At 48.9% G+C, this 9954-nt stretch overlaps 1 protein-coding gene across 1 annotated transcript in view; it reads left to right on the top strand.

The window, feature by feature from the left end:
* LOC119440475 (uncharacterized) overlaps positions 1 to 6855 on the top strand; it is a 21446-nt gene extending 14591 nt beyond the window's left edge. Inside the window, exon 3 of the mRNA XM_049662934.1 lies at positions 6816 to 6855. Coding sequence (XP_049518891.1) covers positions 6816 to 6855 — 40 coding nt within the window. The remainder of the gene's footprint in view (positions 1 to 6815) is intronic.
* Positions 6856 to 9954: the final 3099 nt, after the last annotated feature.

Genomic DNA, 9954 nt, shown 5'->3' with positions numbered 1-9954 from the left:
CCCCCCCCCCCCCCCCACCGGCTGAAAGCTTCAACGTGGATTTTCTAGTGCGCCACCGTCGACTTGCTTTCGCAAGCAAAAAGTAAAGAAAAAAAGAAGCGCTTTAGGAGAGGAGACAGCGAAGGAAAGAGTAGATGGCGGTACTTTTCTTACACAGGGATTTTAGCTGTTGGGCGCTCGCCGCGCCCTCTGTGTGACGTCACACCACGGACCTCGATTCTTCGGCGACTCGGCTCGTCGCGGTCGGGTGCGAATGTTTTCACAACAAATCCGTGCAGGGGCGGGGCCTCGCCTCGATGACGTATCACCATTTTTTTTTTGTAGCGTGAGCTCACTGGCCTAGGTTGAGCAGTTCCGCGTGACTTCTGGAGAGCCGTGCTGCGCATGCGTGAGAAGCAGTGAAGTCACAAGGCGCACAGCGCGCGCCTCGCCGGCCTGAGCATTCCAGAGGAGTGGCGTCATAATCACGGCCCACACACCGGCCCCGGCGCGTGCTCAGCCGTCCGCCTCCGTTGCGCAGTATCCAAATCTGACGCTGCGCCGGAGCCACTTGATAGTGCCTCTCATTCTGTGCGCATGCGCAGAGGTATCAGTGGGGTTTATACATATAGCGGGACGTTTGCTAGTGTGGTATAGCGATGGAGAAGGAGATGGAAATTGCTGCTCAGCGGCTCAGAAGAGCGGAGAAGCTTAATTCATCGGATCCCGAAGTAGTTGCCTGGCAATTAGCGGTTGAGCGTAGGAACGAAGAAGGCTAAACGTGCTGCGGAGACACCGGAGCAAAGGGAGGAACGCCTAGCAAAGCGGCGTCGGCAGGAGGCTGAGCGACGTGCCCGATAATCTCATCAGCAGCAACAACAACAAGTCATTGAAGCAGCAGTAAGCATGATAATCAAGCTAATCCTAGACAACCAGGAAAGCTAAGAATAACCAGCCGAATCTTAGCTCACGCACGTATATCCTGGCATAGCCGAGCTAAGCCACTGCTAATTTCTTTCTTCTTTTCTGTTTGGCGGCGTTCCCACGCCGCCGGCGTTAGAACGGAGAACACGCTGGTCTGGAGGTGACTAGGCACAAGTGTGGCTGCTGTTAAGGGATCGATGGTATTCCTAAATAAACACATCACTGTTTTGATGATCCAAATATAATCTCACTTTCAGGGAGGGAGCAGTCTACCTGACTGGAGCAGTATTTTTTTATTTGGGGTGTTGATACGCTGCGCTCCGCAACTCCCCAACGATCTCCGCTTCGCGTCGGCGCACTGCAACGCGGCTTTCGCCGCGGCACCGGGGCACAACCAACCGCACCGCCAAACAGAGCGAAAAAAAAAGAAAATGGTGATACGTCATCGAGGCGAGGCCCCGCCCCTGCACGGATTTGTTGTGAAAACAGTCGCACCCCCTGCCGTTGGAGCCGTTGGGTGCTCGCTGCGCCCTCTGTATGACGTCACACCCCGCGCTCCGCAGCTGTGATAACCGGGAGTCTAGTAGGGGAGAACTCGCGTCGCCGCAGCCACAGTTAAGGGAGCAGTATGGATGGTGAGATGGCGGCCACCAGGGATCGCCGTATAAATGAAGTGAAGAGGAGACACCGCGCTGAAGACACTCAAGAGGAGCGTGCCGAACGGTTGGCCAAAACGCCGTGAAAGCGATGCCGCTAGACGGGCTCGCTTAGTGTCACAGACCCAGTGAACGAGGCGCAAACGCCGGACCAAATTGCAAAGCCGACTTATCAGCTTCCGAAAATAATCCCACGAAAGCAAGGACAATTAAGAATGGGCCCTATGGTGCGCCAGCGAACGCCTGTTGTTGTCCAAAGACTGAGTCAGAGCCCAGAGTTGTTGAATACAACAAAATATATTCTTCACACAAAGCAGTTACACACACACTTGCACTTAGGCTAGACAGAACACAATATAAATCAGATGGGTATTCACAAAACACAGGAAAATAATTAACGACAAGCACTAAGAGTCCAACACGTAAAATACAAAATGAAAAGGAACACTAAGTGTCCAATCGTATTCAGCCGTGTTGATCTTGTCAGACGATCTCGGCGTAGCTCGTGGCAAATCTCGAAGAATTAACTTCTTCCGGAAATGCATACGCTCGATGAACTCGTCGACTAGATTGCCGGGGGAATTCCCTTCTTCCGTAGACGCTTGGTCTTCGCGTTACATCACTTCACCGGTGCGGACTGAACTACACTCTGATTCTCGCACGGCGTTTATATAGCCGTCACAGGCGTCCTGAAACCTTCCTATCGGAGTCGTGATCCCGTAGCATGGCCAAAGCCTGCGAATCTTCTAGTCTTGTCTCGCACCTTCGACCACCGCGGTCGGGATGTCGTCGAGGAGGGGCGATGACTCATCCCGTTGGCGCACGCTCATGCTGTAGCAATCTCTCTTGACTCGCCGGGTGAGAAGGTGTCTCGGCGCCCGCGTATACTCTCTCTCTCCGGTTAACGTCGCTTAGTCGATGCTCTTCTAGACGTCTAGACGTCTAGGCGCCGTTGTTCGCGTTGCTGTTTGAGGCGTATGCGCTCTCCCCCTCTGTTGTAGTTGCCGCGGGGCCGGCGTGTTGTTTCGCTGGCTTGCATGACACGCGGCACGCGCTTGGATTACGCGCTCTTTTGTGACCCTTAGCCTCTAACGATGAATATACAGCGACGACCTCTGATGATGATTGCTGCTCGAGTTCTGCATCTCTGAAGGCAGCCCGCCTTGCAGCCCACCCCGCTTTACCGGTTGGTTGACCACAATTAACGTCTCTCCTTTCTTAGTCTAGTGGGAAACCACTAAGCTTAATAACATGTCTAACTACAAGCGAAGCCTAAGCGCAGCCGGGGGTCTGTAGCTATCGCTACTCGACTAGGTTTAGGCAGAGCTAAACCACAGCCAATTTTTTTACCTTGAACTTCGGCAGAGATGATTCAGGGGAGCATGACAGTGAGTACACTAGGCTACGTCACTTTTGCAGCCAAACCTACACCACGTCCTTGGAGGTTCTTTAATTATGGACGCGCAGTTCGCGGGTGCACTTTGTACGGTGGCAACGCCAGCGAGTGCACCTCGAGCATCCGTATAATTGCTGTCGCAAGAATAACAAAAATGGCAGTCAAAGTTCACGAAAAGACAACGTGTCACAACGTTAGCAACATCTACTTTCGTTCATTGTCATTTGCGATTTCGTTACTATTTATTTAATAAATGCGAAGCATTTCTTGACGAAAATTTGCTACCTTGACAGTATCTATCTATCTATCTATCTGTCTGTCTACGTAGCCGCCTACGTATTTGTGCTCTCATGGTCGTTTCGTTAATTGGTATGTACCAAAACATGACAGGATTGTATGACGAACATAAGTGATAGGTCATGGCATAAATGTCATGACATGCGTGTTATGTAGGTCATGAATGGGTTCGCCACTCAAATGGGTTCGCACGTGAGTACTAAGTGAAGCAAACACTACAGGATGCTGGTAGAAGTAATATTCATGAGCATGAGTCAGCAAAAGTGACAATGACTCAGCGAAAAAGATTAACACTCAAAAACCACTGAAATGGGTCGGACGTGGGTACTATCTGAAGGAAACAATAAAGGATGCTGGTGGAAGTCATAGTCATGAGCATGACTAAGCAAAAATTACAATTACTCAGCGAAAAAACAAACACTCAAACACCACGGCAGTGGGTTCGTACGTGGCGACTAAGAGAAGGCAACACTAAAGAATGTTGATAGAAATCATAGTCATGAGCATTACTCGGCATAAATGACAATGACTCAGCGAAAAAACGTCAGCACTCAAAAGCCACTGAAATGGGTTTTATCCTTCGTTTGTGTTCGTTTAAATTCGTTTTATCGGAAAAGCGGTCTCGAATTACGGTGAGTACGCTCGATGACATGCTGCTTCTGAGATCATGCCCAGTGCCTTAACTCAAGGCACTGAGCCTATCTCAGAATGCACTTATTGAGAAAAATTAATACTAAGTTTTTATCGTTACTTTGCTTCGAAAATTTTTGCATGCATGCGCACAAAAACCGTTACGAACCGTTACAGGCAACTTTTTTTTCGTTCCGGAGCAGAACCAGAACCAACCTTTTTTTCAATGGAACGAAATTAAAACCAGAACAAAAAAACCTGGGCAGTTCGCACTTAGTGTAAGGCTGGAGTAGACAGCAGAACTGGTGATTGACCTAGCTTCTTCCAGGTTTTACTAGGCTTGGCTAAGTTTTGCTAGAAAAGGCACGGTATTCCGAATCGGCTCGCCGCCGACGCGCAGATTCATGCTTCGGCGCGCGACGCGCTTCAAGATGAGCGGCTTCTTCTTCGGGTGTCCGGATCTTCTTTGGTCATCCCATGTCAAGCATACTTGTTCTCGCCACAGAGTCAACGAGAGTTGTGCCGCCGTCGCGGCGGCTTCGAGCTTTATCTCCCCGGTAACGTCACGGCCAAGCTGCGCCTCAACGCTTGCCGCGGCGTGGCTTTTCGAAACCTGCCGAGCCGCCGCCAGAGGCGCCTGCTTTAGTCACGGACACCGCGGGCGTTCGGCCCAAATCGTCCCATGTCAAGGCAACATGCCATTCGGCCCTTGACGTCCCATGTCAAGGCAACATGCGCACGGCACGGAGAGGAGGTGAAGCACTAAGCATTCCGCGAGGTGGTTGCTTGGCAACGCGCGATGACGTCATCGTTCAGCGAGGTTTTTTTTGTACGCGCTCCACGGACTGATGGTCGGCTTAAACAGTTCCCCTGTTAAAACATTTCGTGCCGACACCTTGCTTGAAGCCCAGCGGACGCGCGCGGTCTTTCGGGCGGCGCGGAGTTCAATGCCCGCGCCCCTCCCCCCCTCCCTACCCTTCCTGCGGAGCGTTGAGCGCGACTGGAGGACAGAACGCTTCCTACTCGCCTCGCTTTCTTGCATGGAGGAAGGAAAAAAACTAGGAGGGAGCGTCACGTGACAATCTTGAAGCCTAGTCATAAAAAATTTAGAGGAATGGGATGATGGGAAATAGGCCCTCACGTGATAGGCAAGCGGTAGATTTTACTCGGCTCGCTTCGGTGGCTTCAGTTTCGTCTGCTGCGGGGGTTTCGGAATATGCGCACATACTCGGCGCGGCAAACGCGCGCCGAGGTTAGTTCATGAAGGGATCCGTGTGGCAGTCGAGTCTTTGTAACGCACCGAACCACCACGCAGCTCGCCGCTTAATTAGCAGACAGGCGCCAAGGCTGTTGCGAACGAAGGCGTCGGCATTGCGCCCAACAACCCGGGAGGACCACCTCAAGGACGACTGGTTGCGTTTCGGGGCGGTTTCAGGGAAACGAGGAAACCTTTCGTCCTGCAAACGTGTGAAGACAACCAAGCCGCCTTTCCGACGGCGATACGTCGCGTTTGGGGACGTCGTCTGGGAAACAATGATGCCTTTCGCCCCCGCAAAAATGTGTAGGCGATTAAGCGAGCGTACAAGGCCCGAAGCGACTGCTTTCCCACGGGAAGAAAATTCGTCCCGTATTGTGGCCAAAGATGCACTGGCGAGCCGGGGACTCCGAACATATTTAGCGCCGTGCTGGCCCATAGTTAAGGTAGACGGTCCCAGTCAACGCGCTGTCGTTCTGCTCAAAGTATTCGGCCTCTCAGCAGACCGGCGAGAACTACCGTCAGCAAGGCGCACCTGCGTGATGAAGTGTTGTGTGCCAGGATGCCCTAACCGAGCATAAAATCGGCGTGATGGTCTGTCCTTCCATAGGTAAGCACAATGAACGTTTTTTATTCTTTAATTTATAAAAACGGAACTGCAATATTCGCTAGTGACTGTATATGTATACGTGCTCGTGTGAATGAGTTCACTGATGAAATAGTGAGATGTTGTCCGAAAAAGAAGTGCATTATGATGTAAAACTTAAGCAAACAATAAATTTGCCCTCGATAGATGATAACACCAGAAAGGGAAATAGAAGTGTTCGTTCTGTGCTATATATAAGTGTAAACAATTCAGTCGCACTGCTCTTTAACATGTTCAGTTGAAATGTTGGTGCAGATCGAGTAATGATCATTGACACTGAAATTATGCACTAGGTTTCCAAGGCAGCGTGACGTGAGAGAAGAGTGGGCCCTAGCAGTGTGCCGCTCACCTGCGTGGGCACCATCACATTGAAGCGTTGTTTGCTCGGAGCACCATGTAATTAAAAGCTAAAACATATTCATATTTGCCCACAGCGGTGTGAGTTTCCTCAGGGTTTGCAATTGGCGACGAATAATCTGCTTACAATTTCTCTTTTCCATTCAAATGACACAATGAACTAGAAGACCAACAGGTTTTTTACAATTTTCTATGCTCTTTAATTGTTCGATCAGTCATGAGGAGTCGTGATACAGGCAGAGAAAACTGGTCTTTTGTGTAGGAGAATGAGATCAGTATATTTTGCCTATTCAAACTAAAAGGTTGCTGTGAAGCATCCCACATTCAACTATGTTACATTGGCCTCTTCTGTGTTAGTTGTTTCAAACTTTTACCTTTCCTGCCTGGGCCTAGATGGGCCTGCAGTATTTTGCAAATAAATAAATAAACAAAGAAAATTAAGTAGCACTAGCAAGCTCGTGTGGATGGCAGTTTTATGCCCTCAAAGTTTTAAGTTCACAAAAGTGTACATGGATACTGTCGTGAGCAAGGTAATGCCCTAAAATTTAGCATTATATTCTTCATGGCTTGCATAAGAATGTGTGCCACAACAATTACGTACCTTGTTCTGGGTACATGATTTGTGTCACGTTGGTTGCTCATGGACCTGTTTTCTGTGCGTGTGATATTTTGCAGCCACAGCAAGCAGAAGGCGCACCTGGAAAGGCCTTTCTGAGGCACGAAGTGAGGCGTTGCTCGCAACTGCAAACTGCGACCAAGAAAAAGATCAAGACACTGCAGCAATCCCGTCGTCGGCTTTTACAGAAGGTTGCTCATCTTCAAGATGTCATTCGATTTGTCTGAGAATTGCATTCTAGGAAATGAGGATGTTGCCACGTTGCAGAGTCTTGGTGGGGCAAAAAAATACTTGCTCATGCGTCAACTGACACGTAATTCTGGTGCAGCAGTGTCACCCACTTACTCGCCAGAGCTGAGGGCATTTGCACTGACGTTGCATTTTTATTCACCTAGAGCATACCGATATGTACGAGCTACTTTTGACACATGCCTTCCGCAACCAAAGACTCTGTGTAAATGGTAGCAATCCATTGATGGGGCTGCTGGGTTTTCAAAAGAGGCACTGACTGCATTGGCTATGAAGGTAGAGCAAAATTCACAAAACGGCCACTCCACATTATGCAATCTGGTTGTGGATGAGATGGCCATTCAGAGACATGTGGAGTGGGATGGAAAAAGGTTCCATGGATATGTTGACATGGGCATTGATGTCAATGATGACAGCTTTCCAGTTGCCAAAGATGCATTTGTTTTAATGCTTGTTGCAATCGATGGCAGATGGAAGCTGCCGATTGGCTACTTTCTAGTGGATGGCCTTGGTGGTGAGCAGAGGCGCAATTTGGCGCTGCAAGCTGCTGGCTTCGCTCACGAAAAAGGTGCACACATTGTAAGTTTGACATGCGATGGCGCTGCAGCAAATTTGTCAATGCTGCGCAGCCTTGGCTGCAAGATGGACCTGACTGAGCTGGATGCTTCTTTTCCGCATCCAGTGGCAGAAAAGCCTGTCTTTGCCATGTTGGATCCCTGTCACATGTTGAAGCTGCTGCGGAACACCCTGTGTGATAAAAAGGCTATTGTTGATACGAACAAACAGTTCATATTGTGGAAACACATTGATGAGCTGCATGAAATTCAGTACACAGAAGGCCTACATTTGGGAAACAAACTTAGACAGGCACATGTTAATTGGAAAAACCAGCCCATGAAAGTCTCAATGGCGGCTCAAACGTTTAGTCAATCGGTAGCAGATGCTCTTGGTGAATGCAGAGCTCGAAAAATCCCAAAATTTTCAAATTCCTTGCCAACAGAAGAGTTTATCAGACATGTCAACAACCCATTTGACATTTTAAATTCAAGACATCCAAGGCAAGAAGGTTGGAAAAGGCCACTGTGTCCTGAAAATGTGACTCGTGTCACCGAGTATGTCGAAGAACTGAAGGCCTACTTTTGCTCACTTAGAGAATCTGCAGCTGGTAAACTAATGATAGAGACCAACCGAAAGACAGGCTTCATTGGCTTTGTGGTCTGCTTAGACAATGCATTCGTCTATACAACCACTTGGTTACAGAAAATGGCCTATTGGCATATCTTCCGACCTCCAAGCTCAGCCAGGACCACCTTGAGCTATTTTTTGCTGCAATAAGATCATTTGGGCGCTGCAATGACAACCCAACAGCAAAGCACTTTGCAGCAGCATTCAAGCGTCTGATAGTTCACAATGAGGTCAAGGACATTGATGGTGGAAATTTCTTGCCATTAGAACACATCTAAATTCTCTTTGTAAGCTCCTCTGAAAAACCATCCTCCATCGATGTAATTAACTTCACTGCCCCTCAGAGAAGCCGTGCTGGTGCCTTGTGTAGAGAAATACAAACCTCGCATTCATGTTGGTCATTTGCTTTGGCTGCACACTGACAAAGCATAGTTAGGGTGCATGAACCTTTCTAACCTGTCATTGGCAAGTAGCACTGTGGGTAGAATACACCTGACTCATCATGCAATAAGTTAAAATTCCAAGGCAATACATGGGCTCTAAGAGATGCCATAGCGGTGGGCTCTGGATTAATTTTGACTGCCTGGAGGTTCCTCGGCATGTATCTAAACTCAAGTACACAACCGCATCTGCATTCTGCACTCACAGAAATGCAACTACATCTGGGAATCAGACCCGCAACGTTGCACTCATGAAGTACTATTGCCACTGAGCCACCATGACTTGTATTATTTAGCTGCTGTGACTCGCAGTACAGGAAAAACTGCTACACAAGTTTCCTCAGGGTTAAATTATGTTCGTGATGGCTCACACAATTAATTCCTTTATCTATCAACTTCGGCAGTCCCACTAGGTTCTGTGTTAAGGAGGAGAAATAAACTTTTCTTGTAGAACCACCACTTTATGATGACCGGCCCTAACCCTCCCATGAGGGGACGTCGAGGGCTTGCCTCGCCGCTGCCTCACGGGTGTGCTGGGTCGCCCAGATTTGGTCGTCGAGGGCGGAGCTCCGCAGAGCCTCACGCAGCCTCGACGAGAGGGTCTGTGCTGGGCACTCCCACAGCATATACGGAAGCATAGCCGGGTGAGTGCCACAGCACCGGCAGTTGGGGGTACTGTAAACTTCAGGGAATATAAGGTGGAGGCGGGCGGGCGAAGGGTACGTATTTGTTTGTAGTAGACGCAGGGCGGGCTCTGGATTAATTTTGACTGCCTGGAGGTTCCTCGGCATGTATCTTAACTCAAGTACACAACCGCATTTGCATTCTGCGCTCACAGGAATGCAACTACATCTGGGAATCAGACCCGCACCTTTGCACTCGTGAAGCCAGCGCTTCACGAGTGCAAACCACGAACCTCCCCCCACCTCACCCCAAGTTCTGTGTTAAGACATTTGTTTTTTTAGTGACTTTGTAAAGCGCATATATTGTTCAAGAGCGTTGTATGCAGACATCAAACTTTTTTTAGGGGAGGAATATGATGCCTTATTGTAAATTGCGCAAGTACATGCTTGTTGTCTTGCTGAATGCTGTAGCTTGAATCACCTGCATGCGAATTCTGCTTAAACAATTGTTCTGTTCAGCACCAAGCTAAACAGTATGGACAGTGACGGTAGGTTAGCTGGCCTACCTTTCACTAGAGCAAACTGTGCGATGACATGGGCATGCTATAAATGCTCTCAATGCATTAGGCGTGAGCTAAGTATACTCTTGAGGATGACAATGTATTTTTCAAAGTTTGATCCTGTATGCCTTTTACCTGACC

The sequence above is a fragment of the Dermacentor silvarum genome, chromosome 2, assembly GCF_013339745.2.
Source record: "Dermacentor silvarum isolate Dsil-2018 chromosome 2, BIME_Dsil_1.4, whole genome shotgun sequence".
In the NCBI taxonomy this organism is placed as follows: Eukaryota; Metazoa; Arthropoda; class Arachnida; order Ixodida; family Ixodidae; genus Dermacentor; species Dermacentor silvarum.
The sequence above is the reverse complement of the archived record's forward strand: the minus strand, read 5'-3'. Positions and strand labels throughout refer to the sequence as shown.